Source organism: Lycium ferocissimum, chromosome 4, assembly GCF_029784015.1.
Source record: "Lycium ferocissimum isolate CSIRO_LF1 chromosome 4, AGI_CSIRO_Lferr_CH_V1, whole genome shotgun sequence".
In the NCBI taxonomy this organism is placed as follows: domain Eukaryota; kingdom Viridiplantae; phylum Streptophyta; class Magnoliopsida; order Solanales; family Solanaceae; genus Lycium; species Lycium ferocissimum.
This window is the reverse complement of record NC_081345.1, coordinates 36,532,765-36,552,727: the sequence shown is the minus strand read 5'-3', so window position 1 is coordinate 36,552,727 and position 19,963 is coordinate 36,532,765. Positions and strand designations below refer to the sequence as shown.

General features: G+C 36.3%; 1 protein-coding gene across 2 annotated transcripts; it reads left to right on the top strand.

Annotated features, from left to right (window-relative positions):
* Positions 1–16,861, top strand: LOC132052653 (structural maintenance of chromosomes protein 3). 2 transcript variants are annotated; one of them, XM_059444291.1, is made up of 31 exons: positions 1–130; positions 392–427; positions 787–828; positions 950–1,025; positions 1,115–1,153; positions 1,245–1,312; positions 1,405–1,476; positions 3,792–3,871; positions 3,956–4,034; positions 4,099–4,216; positions 4,285–4,460; positions 5,165–5,410; positions 5,516–5,637; positions 6,096–6,240; positions 8,474–8,646; positions 8,799–8,898; positions 9,818–9,954; positions 10,095–10,296; positions 10,720–10,807; positions 10,889–11,039; positions 12,204–12,354; positions 12,432–12,623; positions 12,706–12,889; positions 12,968–13,038; positions 13,112–13,263; positions 13,707–13,875; positions 13,977–14,123; positions 15,684–15,776; positions 15,906–16,080; positions 16,174–16,363; positions 16,610–16,861. In XM_059444291.1, exons 3-30 carry the CDS (start codon positions 814–816, stop codon positions 16,356–16,358), a joined length of 3,606 nt encoding a protein of 1,201 aa, XP_059300274.1. In that variant the 5' UTR covers positions 1–130; positions 392–427; positions 787–813; the 3' UTR covers positions 16,359–16,363; positions 16,610–16,861. The 2 variants fall into 2 exon arrangements, with proteins under 2 accessions (XP_059300274.1, XP_059300273.1); XM_059444290.1 differs by lacking the exons at positions 392–427; positions 13,707–13,875; positions 13,977–14,123; ... (2 more) ...; positions 16,174–16,363; positions 16,610–16,861 and having other exon boundaries at positions 106–130; positions 12,968–13,266.
* The last annotated feature ends 3,102 nt before the right edge of the window (positions 16,862–19,963 follow it).

Genomic DNA, 19,963 nt, shown 5'->3' with positions numbered 1-19,963 from the left:
CCATTCCCTCCAAAGTCCAACACCCCCCAACTACTATCACTTATAGACTCCCCTACCCCTACCCACCCACGCAACCCCAACATACACAAGTATCTATCCAGAGCTCCATTAACGACTTTGCTCGCTCTCGGTAAGTTTTGTGAAGTATTTTTCTTCTCATTTTAACCCTTCAAGTGTCTTCAATTACTTAAATTCGCATTCGTTTCCAAAACCCTAGCATAGAATTATCTGCTTAATAAATACTACTACTAGTTCGAATCTCTGTTTTTGTCAAATAACGAAGAAATATGCACTTGTAACTCCTTTTATAACAGGTTTATTTAGTCTAAGTCACTTCGTTTTGTCTATTTTTTATACTTCTCATTGCCTCTACTGTTAAATCCTTTTTCAGGTGATGTATTTTGCCTTCTTCTAACGTGTAATTCGGGTAATATTCAGCACATTTTATTATTTTTTCTGAAACTTTTATTGGAGTAATAGTTTTTGATTTGTTAGTTGTTGATCCGTTTGGCCATGAAAATTGTGAGTATTTGATAAAAAAGTAGTTATTGTTTTCAAAGTGAAATTGGAGTTGTTTTGGCCATGAATACAAATTGGAGTTGTTTTTCAATTTTTGTGAGTGAAAAAATAAATAAAATGAAAACAACTTTTGGTGTTTTTCAAATTTCCGGAATTTTATGGCCAAACATGATTTCCGGAAAAAAGTAAAAAATATTCATGGATAAACGACCACTTATGTCATAACTAATTTTTTTTTTTTTTTTGGGTTGCGATTTGCTTCTGCAGTGATAGAATAGGTCAAGGACGGTCAACATGTATATAAAACAGGTAATTAGACCCCAAATTATGTGTCAACAATTAATTCTCTGTATATTCATGTTCTTTGGATGCTAACTTTGCTAGAGTGTTTCATGGTAATTTTCGTATTGGGGCATTTCTTCCGTTGTAGGTCATAATTGAAGGGAATAAGAGTTATAAGGAACAAGTAGGCACTGAAGATTTCAGTCCGAGAGCTAACTGTGTTGGTAATGTCATCTATACCCTTGGTATTCTCCATGAAGTTTAGTTGTGCCACATTTTTTAACTAAGATGTTTTAATTTTTCTTCTGTGAAGTTGGTGCAAATGGATCTGGCAAATCTAACTTTTTCCGTGGTGGGTTACCCTGAAGTTTTCTGGCTTATTCATATTTTGACGAGGCCCGTTACTGTTATTTATAGATATATTTATTTATTCTGTTCTGCAGCAATCCGTTTTGTTGTAAGCGACCTCTTTCATAACCTGCGCAGTGAAGAAAGGCAGGCTTTGCTTCATGTATGTTCGACATTTAATCTGTAGAAATTGCAGTAGTTCATGTCCTTCAATGCATTTACAATGTTTGTGATATCTCCCTTTTTGCCATACAGGAAGGAGCAGGTCACCCAGTATTATCTGCTTTTGTGGAAATTGTATTTGATAATTCAGACAATCGAATGCCGGTAAAGTGTTGAACTTGGTACACATGCACCTTTATGCCATTTGTTCTGGACAAGCAGTACTGGCCTCGCCATATTTGCTGTCATTGGTCTCTAATTTGCAGGAGTTGGGTGATGTATGGAGTATAATTTTTGCCATTCGGTGTTGCATTCCTTTGGCTAAAGTTTGTAGAACCAATTGTTTGCAGGATAATACCCTGTGAACTTAAGATATGATGGCTTCTGTTGTCAACTGTGGCATAAATATTTCATGGTGTTGTTGAACTATTTTTAGTTGCTTGGTCGTTTCTCTGTGTGAGCTCTTCTTTGTAACTCATTGTTTGCTTTACCTATCATATAGAAAAGAGAAGGGTGAAGCATACTATGTATGAATATGATCTCGTATTCTCTAATATTCAAAAACACTACTATCAACTTAAGCTCCAGTGGTTACACACTACCCTTCCCAGACCCCACTTGTGGGATTACACTGGGTATGTTGTTGTTATATGCTCAATCACAAAGTGATTTGCCTTGTATGCACATTGGAGCTGGGCTCTTTTTTTATAAATAATGTCCGTGGTGAACAATTTGGCAATTATTATTAGAAATTTGATTTTGGAAGATTATTCTGTGGGTTTTTGCCTATAAAAAGGATTAAGCTTGAAATAGCCTTGGATTTGGGAGTTTTAGAGCTCGGATGCTTAGAAGTTAGAAGGCTGGTAGAAAGTATATAGTTAGCACCCTTCAGGCCCATCAGAAAAGGGGAACATGGGAACTGTTTCTAGCTGCTTTAAACGTCATCTATGATAGAAGAATGAGAAGGGCAAACTGTTTCTCCCTATTAAAGATTAAAAGGGTAATTTATTGTTAAATGTTGAGTTGTAATATTTGAAACTTAGTTACTACTGAAATTAAAAAAAAAAAAAAAAAAAAAAAACTTGAGTAGTAATTACCCAATACGAGCTGCCTGGAAGGTCTCTTATTCTCGCCTATAAAAAAGGGGGACCGGTTTCCACTGTTATAGTAATTTAGGATCATGCCTTTGGTGTAGAAAGAAGCAGAAAAAGTTTCTATGGTTATTGGAACAGCCCACACAACAAAATAAAAAGTGTGAAAAGGGGAAGTATCCACGATTAGGAAACCCTAACTTAGAAAGTGAAGAACCCATGTTTTTAGGTAAGATCCAAGGATTTTCTTTCTCGTCTCCAGTGACTCCGATCGATGATGTATTATTTGAGTTCTGAGCCTCACTTTGAAGCTGAAAATTCCAGCTGTGATGTACTGAATTGTTGTTCTTCAGCTTAGGTTCGAACAAATTCTCTTTTGCTTGACTGATTTTCATCCATCTTACTTGATGTATGACCTTCATTATCTTGTAATTGTTGTGGATTTGCTGCTGATGTCTCTGAATTCCTTGTATTTGCTTTCTCCTTATCTGATGCTGTTTCATATTCCTTCGTCTTCTTCTTGATTTGTAGTTGTTCTCTTTGATGTGTTTCTGTAGATCTGTGTTTGTCCCATTTCTTTCAACTAATGCTTGTTCAGTAGAATGAGCACCATATGGTGCTAATACCACACGCTGAACAATTACCAGTTGAATTCTTTTCCCTAATTCAGACTAAATGAATTCTTTGAATCATGGTAGCTAAAGAAATTGGAAAATAAAGCGGCTGCTCCTCCATTGTCATTTAGCAGCTCAGGTCCAAATAACCATAGGCAGTGTATTTGTTAATAAAGCCGGGTTAACCTCTGTTCACTTCATGTCAGTAAGAGACACAAATGAATCAAGTGATGGAAAACAGATAGCACCTGCCCCTTGGGTTTTTTTCCGGGGGGGGTATTCAACTTTCAGTTCCAATATGGTGCTGACAGAGGTACGAAAGGCTGGACTTGTATAGATTACAAATGAAGAGATTCTAACAAGTCCATGGCATCGGACAGCTCACAAGCAAAAATCCCTTTGTGCCAATACACTATTTCTCATACATTTGAATTTAACAACAGCTATACTCTCCAACTTCCCGTCAAAGCATCTTCGATTTCTTTCCGACCATATTGTCCATGCCATGCATATAGGAATCTTCGTCCATATTCTATGCTTGCCAAATACTAATTGTTTAAGCGGAGCTCTCTTCTTTGTAATAGGCAGTATTATTGATATGGTCATGGGCCCATATTTTTTGTAAAATAATGAGAAGATTGGGTAATTTCTGTTATGTCTTGAATCTCTATAGTTCCCGTGATTTTCCACTGTTGGAACAGGGATGAAAGGCATGTTACGATTGCTTCATTATACGTCTACCTTGTGGATGTTGAAATTGTATATTTTTTGACAGGTTGATAAGGAGGAAGTGCGGCTGAGAAGAACAGTCGGTCTCAAGAAGGATGAGTATTTCTTGGATGGAAAGCATATCACGTAAGTATTTCAAGAGTGTTGTTCACTCCTGACTTCGTTGCCTCTGCTGTCAGCTCCGTGACATAATCTTTTGTTATGTTGCAGGAAGACAGAGGTCCAGAATTTGCTGGAAAGTGCTGGGTTCTCTCGTTCTAATCCCTATTATGTTGTGCAGCAGGGAAAGGTATGTTAATATTGTTTTTCTGCTTCTTGTTCATGTCTTATATTCTCCTCATTTTCTCTTGCAGATAGCATCATTGACGTTAATGAAAGATTCAGAACGACTTGATCTGCTGAAGGAAATTGGAGGGACACGCGTTTATGAGGAGAGGCGTCGAGAAAGTTTAAAAATCATGCAGGAAACTGGCACGTCATTATCTAAATTTATGCTTCTCGAATATCAATGTTTTGTTGCTAACATTTTTGATAATCAGGTAACAAGAGAAAACAAATTATTCAAGTTGTACAATACTTGGACGAGAGATTGAATGAGCTTGAACAAGAGAAGGAGGAACTGAAAAAATATCAACAGCTTGACAAGCAGCGTAAATCTCTGGAATACACGATTTTTGACAAAGAACTTCATGACGCACGCCAAAAATTGAATGAGGTAGAGTACTCAAATAGCAGAGCTGAAAGATCAATATGAAAGTTTGGTCTTGGAGTTCTAACATCAGTGTTCTTTGATTTTTCCTCAACTGGGCTTTAATTGTGAGTCATAATTACCTATCAAAAAACAAAATAAAATAAAATAAAAATTGTGAGTCATAGTTTAGAAAATGGTACACGTAGAACCTGAGATATTAAATATTGCTTCTCGTGCACGTAAGATGAGAGTGAGCAAAGGTTGTGGTTTTATCTCATTAATTTCATGGATTCTGCATTACGCCTGCTAGTTTTTTGGGTGTTAAGTGCATAAACCTAAACGCTGTTGAAACTGTTCTTAAGTATTTCCCCCTATCATATTATTCTAAATGCCAGACCACCATAATACCTTGTAAATGGTTTTCTTTTAGATGCTTTTGAAGCTCCTTCAATAAGACACAGATTTGTTGTCAGTTTATTTGGATGCTTTTAATGTGGCTTGGGAGGAAACTGCTCCCTATTATATTTGGAAAGGGGAACCTGAGTGTCCTTTACATGCAGTTGCCTATTATGGGTCTATTTATTTTGCTGTGACTGTCTTCTGACACAGATTCATTTGCTTAATTAACATTCATATGGTAATGCAGGACTTTGATTGGTTGTGATCTATCTGTTTACTTGGATATGCAGAAGTATAGCTTACTGTATAACTACTTTCATCAATTGCAGGTTAAAGAGGCTCTCAACAAAATTGCTGAGAACTCTACTAAGAAGTATGAAAGTGTACTGGAGGCTCATGAAAAGTCCAAGGAGCTGGAGAAGTTGTCCAAAGATCTGACAAAAGAAATTCAAATTTTAAGCAAGGAGAAAGAAGCAGTAGAGAAACAGCGGACAGAGGCTATCAGAAAGCGAGCCAAGCTTGATCTTGATTACAAAGATCTTCGAGAGAAGATGTCTATGAATATTAAAGCTAAAGTACTATTTTATTGCATGATAATAATTGTTGTTCCCAATTGCAAGATTATAATGGCAAACTAGATATAAGGATAAACTTGTCATTTTATGCTTTATGTGATTCAGGAGGATGCACAGAAACAACTCTCTCTTCTAGAGGATGAAATTAAGGACACAAAAGATGCACTCAATGAAATCAAGCCTTTGCATGAGAAACAAGTAAAAGAGGAGGAGGACATCACTAGAGGGTATGTCGAATATATGAGGCACTTTTTTGAGCAAGCTAGACTCTGATAGGCAAAATTTCAGAAATTCGAATAAAACATTAACCATTTATTTTTGCCACCAGAAACTTAGAAAGACTTTGGCCCTCGAGCATATTAGATTTCAAGAAAAAAGATGTTTTATGGGTCTTGTGCTCCTTAAACTATTTCATCGAGGACAAAAAGAAAAGTGATCAATGCACGTTTGCTAATTTCTTGCTGGTTTCTTCTGATCCAAAGCTTTTCTACATAACTATAATCCTATTTGTATCCATTTGGATTAATGATGATGTTCATTTCATATAGCTACATGTGAAGCGAAGATGCAACATTTGGTCAAGTTGTTACATAATATGTGATTATGTCTTGTATTTGTTCCTGGTTTCTTTTCTCCTTTACACTGGTTGTTACTATAGATTTGACAATCCTGGTGTCTTAAATAGGATTATGGATCGTGAAAAGAGACTTAGCATTCTTTATCAGAAACAAGGCCGTGCCACCCAATTTGCGAGCAAAGCTGCTCGGGACAAATGGCTCCAGAAAGAAATTGATGAATATGAACGCGTTTTATCTTCAAACATAACGCAGGTAATATTCCTTGTCAAAATTCTTAGCACATGGAGCTATTTGGTGGTTTTCTTACTCTTCAAGCCTTTTGATTTATGAATGGCTGAGAACTCTGTTGGTACATGTATATAAAGTGTCTACTCGCTTTGGTTTCTGTTCATCAATATATGCCTAATATGTATCCTTCTGGATGCAAATGCATTTGCAAATACTAAGATAAGAAGCTTACGGTCAATAAACTATATGCAAATGCACCAACTTTAGAATGTGGGCCATGCATATGAGTGCAGGATAAAGATGAATAATGTTAGGCTTTCATTTCTTATGGTTCCCGACCAGAAAGATGGAGAATTCCTTTAGGTATAAGTAATACATGAAGGATGGGCATTAACCAAAGACGCAAAGAGTCCAAGGAAGTGGGGGGCTTAGCTGTTCATGAAGCTGGATAACATGTGAATGCACTGTGGTTTGTGGAAATTTCTAGTTTCTGTTATGGGTACACCATTATTGGTTGGGCTTTGCAAAAATCAATCGCAAACTATTGGTCCTTTGGATATGGTTATGGGGGATTTAGAGACTTATGATTGGCCAATAATAATGGGGAAGGGAAAGGAATTTAGGGATTAAGTAGAATGCAAAAACTATGCCTCAGTCCCAAACAAGTTAGGATCGGGTATATGAATCCTCGCTGATCATGTTTCTTGATTTAAACTCATCTGAGGCCAACAACAACTATGCCTGAGTGCCAAACAAGTTGGGGTCGGCTATATGGAGCCCTTTAATCGTCAATTAATTTTGATAGTGTTTGGGTTTGTTTTGGTTTAATTTTGGTAGAATTGATCTTGGAAATTTGTTTCTTGAAAAGTTTTTTTTGTTTTGTTTTGGAGATACATCTGGATAGCATTTTAAAAAAAATATTAGTGTTTGGTTTTAGATTGTGTTTAGAGAATCTTGGTTTTCCATAGAACAACTGCTTGGATTAGATTGTTTTTAGAAATAAATTTGTTAGGAGAACTGAGTTCGAGTTGGTTTTTGTTTTCGGAAACCACTATAATGCGGTATTATGAAAACTGATTTTATCCTCTAAACTAAACAAGGCTGTTTTTTGCTTTGAAAATAATTGTCCTAATTTAATTTTATATTTACCATTCGCTCTTAACAAGTTTAGGTTTTAGGGGTAGTTGGACATATATCCCATGTGGATCAACAAATTAGAGCAATCAGATGTCTTAACTTCAAGTTAGATGTCACCAAAAATTAATTATTTTAACATGCTTGGCCTTTGAAAGCAAGAATATGTGGTGCTAGGAATTGATATATTAAGGAGCTGGCTGAAATAACTATTTTCATCCATAAAAGCTTAGAAACTTCACATGAGGTGGAGACTCGTAATGATATGATTCAGCAGTAATTGTGTAGCTTGTAAAAGATATAATTCTCCATGAAGGATGTTAGCCTCTAAATTATCCTGCATATGCAGACAAAGACAATGGTTTTCTTGGTTGAGAATAAAGAGACTGAAGCCATTGTTGGAACAAGCTACAGTGATCATAGAATTTTCTTTATGTATAACCTGATTAATGTAGGTGACCGTAGAATCTGCCAAGATCGCAGAGTTTCTTGTTAAAGAAGTGCTGTAGCACATCCATCCGTATGAGTTTTTTTGCAGGAACAGCTTTTGGCTCCTTTTTCTGCATGACAGCTGTGATGTTTGACCGTCTGTATGTTCTAGACTTGCAGATAAATTCAGGCAGATCCACTTTCTAGATGTCTTCTTTTTATGCTTAGCATAATAGATCTCGATAAAGAAAAGCTTAGCATGATAGATTTCTTCCAAAATATCTAAATACTTTTACCTTTTACTTAAAAAGGGGAAAAAGCAAATTCTTTAGCCAAAAAACAGTAACTGTTCATAATCGACTAATATCTCTTTCAAATTCATGGAACTAGGCAGCTTTTGTTGACTTACTATCTTTTTCTTCACTCAATACATCTCAGATGTTATTGATCTCGTCCTTTCTGTCCTGGATTATTCCTGTCATATGCATCTTTTAGTTTGTCAGCTCTCTTTTCTTTTTGGGATAAATTTTTAGCTATAAGCTCCCATTTCCTCTCATTACTTGTCAAATGTTCGTTTTTCTTCTGTTGTTCGCCTTAAATAAGAAGCTTCGTGTTAACTGAGGAAAAGATTGATACTCACTACCATCATTATGGTTCTCTACTTAATTGTCTTTATTCCTTTTTTCTATCTCAGGAGAGAAAGCTTAAAGATGAAATTGATCAGCTCAAGAAAGACATGAAAGATCAAGATGATATAATCCAACGTCGTAAAGTTGAAGTGGGCAAAAAAGAATCCTTCATATCTGGTTATCGAAATGCTTATAATCAGTATAAAGTGGAGAGAGACAAGCTGCATGATGAGCGGAAGTATGATTATTTTTCAGTTATCTTAGGCTTATATGAGTATTTTTTTTGAAACTGGTACTATTAGGCTTATATGAGTATTTTCGAGCAGTGTTATACTATCATTTATCTGTAAATATCTGAACTCTGCAATTTTGTATTTGTGTTCGTCTCAGGTCTCTGTGGACACAGGAGACTGAGCTCACTACTGAAATTGAACGGCTCAAGGCTGAAGTTGTGAAGGCAGAGAAAAGCCTAGATCATGCAACTCCTGGTGTGAGTAACTGCTTTAGCATGTCTTTTATGTAACGTTCCTGGGTTATATAGTTCCAACTTTAAGAGCTTGGTAATTTTCTTTTTGCCCCTGATTTCATCAATGATAAGTAAAATCTGGTCTTTTAGCATTTAACACCTGATTACGAAATGTCTCTGTTTGATTTTTTTTTTTTCCTTCTGATAATGAAGTCTATGATTTTGTTATGCAAATTTTTGTTGGTCAGTCTGGTGCTTTGAATTGCTCCTGTTATCAATAGGTGTTAGCATAAATGCTGTAATGGCGTTGTGTATTCACCTGGGAGGATGGTTCAGTGGAATGCTATGGTCTTGACTCTTGAGCCTAAACCAGTTTGGAATGCTTGTTATCACGAGTTGAGGTTGTCGAAGAATTAAAATTTTCTGGAGCAAAAGAAACCAAAGATCCCAGGAACTGTGATGTATAAGTGAAATATTGGTATTTTGTGTCACTACCTATAAGACCTATTCATGGGAGACAGGCTTAGTGTTATATAATGTTTGTTAGGTTAAGAGATAAGATCATCGTTGGAATGTATGAAAGAACACAAAGCCCCTGATAGATCAAATCAGAGCGGAAAATGGATAGGCTCTTAAGTCTGTTCTATATACTTCTAAGTAAACTCAAAGAATAAACCTCTGAGACTTTTATATTTTGACTCTTGGAATTTAGGGTCTTCTCATTTTCAAAGCATTCTACATTTATTTCTATCATGATATTATCTGAGACAGCATTATGTTTGTCCCTGGTTGTTAGATCTTCGGTTGGAGGGAATAGAAGAAGATACTGGGACGGATGATTAACTATGTCATATCTATGTTCCAACTTACCTGAAATGGCATGTTATTCCTGCAAGGTGCTAGGTTCTTCATTCTACCTTTTTTTTTCCTTTGAAATTCTCAGGATATCAGAAGGGGTCTGAATTCTGTAAGGAGGATTTGCAGAGAGTATGAAATTTCTGGAGTATTTGGCCCAATTTTTGAGTTGCTCGAATGTGATGATAAGTTTTTTACAGCTGTTGAAGTTACTGCTGGAAACAGGTATTGATTAAAGTTCAGCTAAGAAGAAGAAGCTGCTGATTATTGTCTTATGTCTTATGCAGCTTTGCCAAGCTACAACACTGATCTGCATCTGTTCGGTGCTTATGCTCTCACATGACTTGCTCTCTCTGTCTTTGCAGCTTATTCCATGTGGTGGTTGATAATGATGAAACATCCACTAAAATTATTAGACACCTCAATGCACAAAAAGGTGGACGAGTCACATTTATTCCATTGAACAGGGTTAAAACTCCACATGTTAATTATCCACAGGGCTCTGATGTGATTTCGCTTCTGAAGAAATTGAGGTTTTCTGATTCATATCGCAGGGCATTTGAGCAGGTCTGTAATTTTAGTTTCATGTAGTATTGCAATTCTCAAATCACCTGAGCCATGACCTAACGGCCTCTGTGGCTGGTCCTTTGGGTCTTTCATGGTAGATTTTCACTTGCCTAATCTGTTCAGAATCAGAACTATTTTAATTTTTGTTCATATACAGATATATGTTTTTCCTATTTGATCTTTATATACTTTATCTAAGATCTTTATATACTTCATCTATGATCAGGAAAAAAGGAAAATTTTAAGTTGTGGTTGTGTTTTCTCTTCTCTAATTTTTTAACTGAAAGTTTGACTGGATTGTGAAGTAACCATCTCAATTCATTTTGCATTTTTGTTCTTTAAATTTTAGTATATTCAGTAAAGCTGTTGCTAATTCTCACATCTCGTGTTCCAGTTAAGAGTTTCTATATTTATCTCTGCTAGGTGTTTGCAAGAACTGTAATTTGTCGAAATCTGGACGTTGCTACCAGAGTTGCTCGTAATGATGGGCTTGACTGTATTACTCTGGAAGGTTAGGACTTGAGCCACCTTATTCTGACTACTTCGATTGGTTTTTAGTTGCATTAGCCTGATCTGACCTGACTTCTTGCAGGTGACCAAGTAAGTAAAAAAGGTGGCATGACTGGTGGATTTTATGACCATAGACGCTCAAAACTGAGGTTTATGAGCACCATCAAACAGAATACAGTGTCCATCAACCTGAAGGAGCGTGAACTTGAGGAAGTTAGATATAAACTTCAAGATATCCTTACTGGGTTTCTTTACATCTTAACATTGTTCAGTACCCTTTTTATGTTAGTGTGTTGTTCTTTTCGATATTTGCTTCTACTATTGCTGAAGGTAATTCCCTTGGCTTCTTCACACACTTCACTCATTTTGTGCATCTTTGACTACTTTACAAGACCAGTCGTTTCTAGCAACTGCATAACTTTTAGATAACTAGTAGTAGCAACTGTCAAACTTTTACTTGGATGATATGGTTTGAACTCAAACTAGAAACTTTTTGGATGGAAGACCCACTAATGTTATAATTACGTGTTTGTTCTTATCTCATGATTTTAATTTGCTAAAGGGGCTTAACGTGCATGAAGTGCTCCTTGGCTAGTGCGAGATGGGCTGAGAGTGGTAGTATACGTACACAGCCTTCCCCTTCCTTTTGTGCAAAGAGGTTGTTTCCATGCCTCGAATATGTGACCTCCAACCTGTAAGGTCATCGAGGAAGCAACTCTGCTGTAGAGCCAGTGTCTATTCACTTTCATGTGAATTTGATTCCGCGGATAAATGAGTCATGTGTATTTAGTTAAATTGTAGGTGATCACAACTTATGAATGCTATTTATATGAAATATACAGACAGACATACTAAGATGCCATTAATTATTCACTAAAATTGGATTAAACGGCATGGCAATATTTTCAGGTTGACATCCATTCTGCCTCGTTAATCAAGTCATTCTTCTGGTTTAGGGCACCGCAGAAAGTTAAGGACTGGGAGGTAGGCTGGAAAATCTTAAATGGCAAAAACTTGTCAAATTTGCTGTATGATCTCAATTAACTAATACAATTTGAACATAAGCCTACTCATCTGAGCTTGGAATGTATTAAAGCAATTAATGGGCACTGAGATTATGGAACTTCAATATGTACAAAACTAATGTACATGCCAGTTAGGTTTTTTCATTTAGAATTAATTGGGGTAAAAGTTTCCTTTTGTGTTGTACTTAACATGCATCACTTATTTCCTTTCACTTTTGAAAGTGTTGCCAACAATTCTTTTGTGTGGATTAGAAAGTACAGGCAACACCAAGTTTCTCCTTTCGTGGTGTCACCAGCTTTATTTATCCAGTGTTCTAAGGATGTTCATTATATACCCTTCACTTTTTATGCTTTCACTTAGCTTTTCCCACAGATAGACCAGAAAATTAATGAACTTGTGGCTGAGCAGCAGAAAAATGATGCTGGCTTGGGTCACGACAAGTCTGAGTTAGAACAGCTTAAACAAGACATTGGTAATGCTGAGAGACAGAGACAGTCCATCTTAAAAGCTCTTCAAAAGAAGGTGCCTCCTCTTAATAACTTTTGGATCTCTTGCCACTACTGTGTTTCTCCTACAATTACAGACTCTCTATATTGCAGGAGAAACTGCTTGGTAATATTTTGAGTCAAATAGATCAGCTCAGAGCTAATATAGCTATGAAACAAGAAGAAATGGGAACAGACCTTGTTGATCATTTAACACCGGAAGAGCGAGATTCTTTGTCACGTTTGAACCCTGAAATCACGGATCTGAAGAAGGAGCTGATTGCATGCAGGGCTAATCGGATAGAGGTTTGTTGACGTCAAGATTACTGAAGTTAGTATATGACATATCGGTACAAATCAGTTGCTGATTTTCTATCGGCTTTTGTAGACTGAAACTAGGAAAGAGGAGCTTGAGATGAACCTGTCAACAAATCTTGAAAGACGAAAACAAGAGTTAGTGGCGGTGAATTCTTCTGTCGACATTGAAATGCTAAAGGGTGAAGTTGAGAGCAAGAATCAGGAACTTAAGGATGCAGACTCTCTAGTTGACCATGTGACCAAAGAGCTTAAAAGTGAGTCCTTTATTTGATTTTGAAGCTTTTGGTATCGTATACGTTCAACATTTTTAATACAAAAGATGGTCTGCACAGGGGTTTCTGGAAGTATAGATGAACGAAACAAGAAGCTCATGGAGATCAAAGAGGAAAAGGATAAACTGAAGGCAAATATCCTCTATTCTATTTCAACTTCACATGACCTGTTTAGTTTTGTGCTAATACATAATTTTGTTACAGGCTCTTGAAGATGTGTATCAGAACGAACTTCAGGATGAAGCAAGAGAATTGGAACAGCTACTAAGTAAACGGAACACCTATCTTGCCAAGCAAGAAGAATACTCGAAGAAAATCCGGGAATTGGGTCCTTTATCTTCTGATGCCTTTGAGACGTATTGATCTCCTCTAAATATGCGTCTATCCTTTTTGGCATTTAGATATGGAGAATTTTTATGTTCTTTTATTGTTTATTTTGATAGATCTTCTTGTGTTAGAAGTAAAAAAACATGCAGATATTCGTACAACCGTGAATGATCGTAAACTGTATTTAAACGGTGAAATTGTAAGGTGAAGAGGTGGTGAATTCCCTGGCGGAATGCCCTTTAGAGTATTCAGCAAAATCTAATCAATGACCTATAAAATCTTATTTTACCCTAGGAACAAAAATAAATGGAGGTAATATCATGCATATATTCTCCTTAGACAGGTGCATTGGCTTTTATTTTTCTGACATACTGGTGGGAACTGTTTAATTGCTAGTTGGCTATAAATATAATAGTAGGGTTTGTAAATGTAAAATTAACGCCATTATATTGGTGATTAATGTAAACTCTAGGTACAAAAGAAGGAATGTAAAAGAATTATATAAGATGCTGCACAAGTGTAATGAGCAGCTGCAACAATTTAGCCATGTAAACAAAAAGGCACTTGATCAATATGTAAATTTCACCGAGCAAAGAGAAGAACTCCAAAGAAGGCAAGCTGAACTGGATGCTGGAGATGAGGTATATAAATCGTGTATTTTGTGGATTTGAACTTGTGTCTTTATGTTCTAATAGTAGTTTTGAGTTGCCTTCCTTCATTTGCGTTGTATCAATCTTGGCAGAAAATCAAGGAGCTTATATCTGTTTTGGATATGAGAAAGGATGAATCAATTGAGCGCACGTTCAAGGGTGTGGCTAAACATTTCCGTGAAGTATTCTCTCAACTTGTGCAAGGAGGTCATGGGTTCTTAGTTATGATGAAGAAAAAGGTTTGTTTTGTTTGTTACATAGCATATTATGTGTCTATTCCGTTTGGCTATCTCTTGCTCATTTTCATACTTCCTCGTTCAGTTTAAAGAACTCACTATGGTAAACTAACAATTAACAAATCCCCTTTGTGTACGTGTATATGATAAGTCTCATGGAAATTAAACCATATTTTACACAAATGAGTTATTCTAAAAGTCATGTAGATCGACATCACATGTAGATATGCTTAAACAAAGAAACTATAGACTTATAAGAATTATTAAATTTTGGAAATAAAGATGTCTTACTGAGAGTAATCAATATGGTTGCATATGGCCAAGTACCTTCCACTGAAGATGTCTTACCGAGAGTAATCAATATGGTTGCATATGGCCAATTACCTCTCCACAGTGGAAGGTAAATTATATTGTGCGTAGAATGACATCTATTCCTTTCCTCTACTTTGTCATTGAAACTTACCACCGAGTTTGACTGATAAAAGTGAGCTAACGAAACAGAAACTCAATAGATAGTGCTCAACAATTTTTTTGAAGAGGAAAAGCTTGAAAAACAACACACTGACAAGATTGGCAATATAAGAAAGTGGGGAAGTATATTGGTTGCTGAACTTCTTGAATGCTTAGCTGGCTTAAAAAATCGAACTAGGTGTCATTCATATGAAGAACTCAGTAGACTACATATAGCTAGAACTTAAACTTCGAAGGAAGAATCCAATAAAATGTCCAATGAAAAATGGAGAGCTTAAGAGACTATAATAAACGGTTATGCGAGTGTTCCTCTGACCACGTTGCACGAGCAGTATCCTGATTCCTAACCTTGTTATTGTAATTTCTAAGTATTTATGCCACTGCCAGATAATATGCACTTTTGGATTACATCCCCATGGCTAGTTTATTCCACATTTTCAGTTTGACTACCTAGGGCTAATGACATTTCTTTCGTACTCTTGTTCTCATTTTCTTTTTTAAATCGTTGAAGTTCCACCATTATGAAATGGGTGATAAAATATTTGTTTGCCAGATCTTCATTTCCTGTTTAGTTTGAAAGCTAAAAACATGACATAACATTTCGATAGTCAGGCATCAGGGGTTCTTAGACAGTGTAATGACAATCAACAAAGTTGCTTAGACCTCTGATTAACAAGGAAACAGTTCTTGGATCATTTTTAATCTTTATCTCAATAATAAAGTTATAAAGACTTTAAAACGATTATACATAATGTAATCATCTCCTGAAACTTGTATTCAACAGCCTTATGCTTCTTTCAAGGTGCTTGGCTTTTGAGAATATTGCAAGATAAAGTCAAGAAAACACAATTCATGGTCTCAGAAACATCTGTGTGATATGAATCTGTAGGTTTCCATTATAGTATTGGATATAAAATTGTCACTAAGCAATACTAAGCTGATACATACTGGGCTATTTATCATTATCAGACTTCGCATATATAAAATGGTAGTTTACACATTTATTTTTTTGTACGGATGAAGTACATGGGTCTGTGTAAACAGCTTTCTTGAATGATGAGTATCACTGGAGTCTTGTGTTGTTGCTTCTAGGATGGTGAGGATGACGACAATGATCCTGATGATGATGAGCCGCGTGCTGATGCGGAGGGAAGGATTGAGAAATATATTGGCGTGAAAGTGAAGGCATGTTTTTCTTGGCATTTTATCTTCTGCTGTGGAATTCTTCTGCTGTTAACATAGTTATTTTGAAATCTGCATCGTTTGAGCTGATTTCAGTTGGTACATTAATTGAATTTAATGTTCTTGCAATAGGTGTCTTTCACTGGACAAGGAGAAACACAGTCAATGAAACAGTTATCAGGGGGCCAGAAAACTGTGGTAGCGCTGGCACTTATATTTGCCATACAGAGATGTGATCCTGCCCCATTTTATCTTTTTGATGAGATAGATGCAGCACTAGATCCTCAGTACAGAACAGCTGTTGGGAGTATCCTAGAGTTGAATTATTTCCTGCATTCCTCTTCCTCTCTTTACTGTCTCCATGTATACCTCCTTGTTTCCTTTGACTGTAATTTGCTAGATATGGTTCGTGATTTGGCAGACAGGGGTAGCACACAATTTATCACGACGACATTTCGCCCGGAACTTGTGAAAGTGGCTGATAAGATATACGGCGTGACACACAAAAATAGAGTTAGCCGTGTCAATGTTGTGACCAGGGAACAAGCCTTAGATTTTATTGAACACGATCAATCACATAGCTGATTGAGGTGAGCATTATAATATGATGGAATTTGATGTGTATCCCCAATAAATTCCTTGTCGCAGTTGTCCCTACTCTGAGGTTGACCGCCCAGAATCAACAACATTCCAACCTCCTGTTTCAAGAAGAAAATAGAAAAAACTTAGTATGATGAAATTGAAAAGTAAAAGCAGATCTTTGTTTTATGTTTAGTTAAACTATTGATTCGTTTTTTGATTGATCTTCTAATTGGTTTTAATTTATTTCTGGTAAGGTGGCACAGGAGGTATGGATGGCAGGCAAAGCTTTTCTGCTATTGTGCAATTCTTGTTGCTGATGCTTCGTTGTGGGATATACTGAATCGTTGGTTTTGTAGAATACTGTTGCCAACTTTAATGGGTATAGTTCTAATGAGTAATGGTTGTCGATAGTTTCTGTAAAGGTTGACCACTTTATTGATGTAATGTTTATTTCGATGAAAGCCTAAATCAAGAAAGTAATGTTGAGAACTTATCATCTTGGTGTACTTTGTACAGCGTTACATATAAGATTAGTCGAAACTGTTGGATGGCACATAAAGAACATTTCTGTTTCTCTTAAGGGTCCTGTGGTAAAGATCCTTATAAACACGGCAACCGGATAGAATTGAAATACGAACTAGGGAATACATGATCATCGTCGTTTCAGATCCATCTCTATCTAGAAGTAGTAGGGTCCTTGGGTTTTGTGTGTGGGTGGGTGAGTGGGTTGGGGTGGGGTGGGGTGGGGGGTGGTGATTGAGTAAAATGATTTTAAAAGATGTAAAATATCACACCTAGATTATGAAAGGAAATTCCATAGTTTCTATACATAAAAAATTATGTTTTTACAATCTTTGCACATTGCTATCTTCTGGTTAAAGGATTTAGTTGAACTACTTCACCGATCGTAATGTGGATCACCAACAGTTATGGATAGCTAGTATTAGCGGATGCACATTAGACGAAATGGATTCGACGGAACTCACCGCATTTAGCTCAGACTCTGTATGTCTATCAAAAAAATTGACACATATTTAAAGAGTAGAATCCATTAATGCCTTTGAATTACCCTAGAACTCCCCGGGGAACTAATGGGGGCCAAGCCTGTTTTAGGCCCATGCAGATAACAGTTTCAATTTTTTGCGCGGAGTGCCCTTCTTTTGGGGTGGTCTTTAAATTTTCATTTCTCTCATATTTGTGGTCTTTAAATTATGCCCCTCATATTGCTGGTCTTTAATTTTTGCCCTTCGCGCAGGTTCTGAGTTCGAACCCTCGCTCAAGCAAAAATTAAAAAAAAAATCGCAAGACAAGGGTTGAATCGCGTGTATGCCGGACCCGGCATACTTTTGTTAAGGAATTACAAATTTTATGCCGAACCCGGCATACTCATACCTTATGGGCAGACTTGGCATAAGTATGCCGGGTCCGGCATAACTTTGATAATTTCTTCACAAAGTTATCGGTGGGGGCATACTTTTAATGGGCAAACTTTCTTCATCACAACACTTGCACATAACACAAATTGGTTCTACACTCAAGCCCCATTGTATGATCCTATTAGCATCAATAGATCTTCCATGTAAGCACAATCACATTGTGAAATATATTTTGGTCGAGTGGCATGTTGAAACACCATAAATTTTCGGTTGATTCTTTCAGATTACCTAATAATTGCAAGAATTTAGTTCGAATCAAGCTTTTTCCGGGTTGAGAAGAAGTATGCACTTACTCCAGGATTCTCCAAGAACCAATAATTTGTCTAACCATCCAATATGTCTGCTAGCAACTGTTAAATTGGTCAAATCCTACTCTTTGACATAGTAGGCATGGATCCACTTTATCCATAAACTTTTATGCCGGACCCGGCATAACTTTGTGAAGGAATTATCAAAGTTATGCCGGATCCGGCATACTTATGCCAAGTCTGCCCATAAGGCATAAGTATGCCGGGTCCGGCATAACTTTGATAATTCCTTCACAAAGTTATGCCGGTGGGGGCATACTTTTAATGGGCAAACTTTCTTCATCACAACACTTGCACATAACACAAATTGGTTCTACACTCAAGCCCCATTGTATGATCCTATTAGTCAATGATTTTCCATGTAAGCACAATCACATTGTGAAATATATTTTGGTCGAGTGGCATTGAAACACCATAAATTTTGATTGACTCTTTCGGGATTACCTAATAATTGCAAGAATTTAGTTCGAATCAAGCTTTTTCCAGGTTGAGAAGAAGTATGCACTTGCTCCAGGATTCTCCAAGAACCAATAATTTGTCTAACCATCCAATATGTCCGGCCAAGCATCGTTAAATTGGTCAAATCCTACTCTTTGACATAGTAGGCATGGATCCACTTTATCCATAAACTTTTATGCCGGACCGCATAACTTTGTGAAGGAATTATCAAAGTTATGCGGACCAAGCATACTTATGCCAATCGCCCACAAGGCATAAGTATCCGGTCCGGCATAACTTTGGTAATTCCTTAACAAAAGTATGCCGGGTCCGGCATAGCGAAATTTAAACTTCTCGCTTGCGAATTTTTTTTAAAATTTTACGCGCGTGGGTTCGAACTCGAAACCTATGAGTTTTAGCCGAAGGGCAAAATTTAAAGATTTCAAATATGAGGGGCAAAATTTAAAGACCACCCCAAAAGAAGGGCGAATTGCCCTAACAGTTTTAGAAGTCCCTCCAGGGGAACTGCAATTGTTGATTCCATTGCTGGTGGAGAACTAAAATTTCTGTGCATGAACAAGGAAGAAAATTAGTACGCCCTTTCACTTTTATTTGTCAACTATGGAGTTTTGTAGCCCCTTAAGAATTACTAAGGTATATATTTTACGATATTATCCATATTAATTGGTGTACAATTTCAATAGACTTGAAAAATGATTTCGAAATGAGTAATTAATATTAAGGATAAAACAGGAAATAAAAGATTGTCCTTCTCTTGATATGCTAAAGTGGACAAGTAAAAGTGAAAATTTATTTTTAATATAGTGGACAAGTAAAAGTAAACGGAGGGAGTACTGTTAATTTAAATTGATTGAAGGCGCTATATTATTGCCGCAGAGACTAAAGTTCTAGCTTCAGGACAGATTAAAAATCCCAGTGCTGTTTCTTCTCTTTACTTTTTCTTGTAAATTAAATGTAATGCCAATTCCTTTTAAACTTGTGGTATGAAACGCATAATATAAGACGAATTAGTTTTCTCAAGTCTATGTCTATGTCTATTTCGACAAAATTTTAGGACTTTTCCCATGTATTCAATTTATTTTTTAAAAGTGAACGAGCCTAAATAGTTTTCAACATCTTGAAATTAATACTGATTAGTTTTCAGTAGATTACAAAAGAAAGGAAAATGATTTAGCATAAAGACCATTTGTTTAGATTTTAAACATTTAATTTTCTAAAACTCTTTTTGTTTCTTTTGGAAATTATGTTTTCGTCTCAAGTACTCTCAAATTTAAAGAGACATGGCCATTCTACAAACACTTCCAACTTGAAAGCAATATTGTGACAGTAATAAACCGTCATCATACAATAATAATAATAATAATAATAATAATAATAATAATAATAATAATAATAAAAACAATAA

Excerpts from the sequence above, each read along its gene's own strand:
- LOC132052653 (XM_059444291.1), top strand. Across the intron at positions 10,808-10,888 it reads TGACTGTATTACTCTGGAAG|GTGACCAAGTAAGTAAAAAA; the intron begins GTTAGGACTTGA and ends GACTTCTTGCAG. Across the intron at positions 12,890-12,967 it reads TGTGACCAAAGAGCTTAAAA|GGGTTTCTGGAAGTATAGAT; the intron begins GTGAGTCCTTTA and ends TGGTCTGCACAG.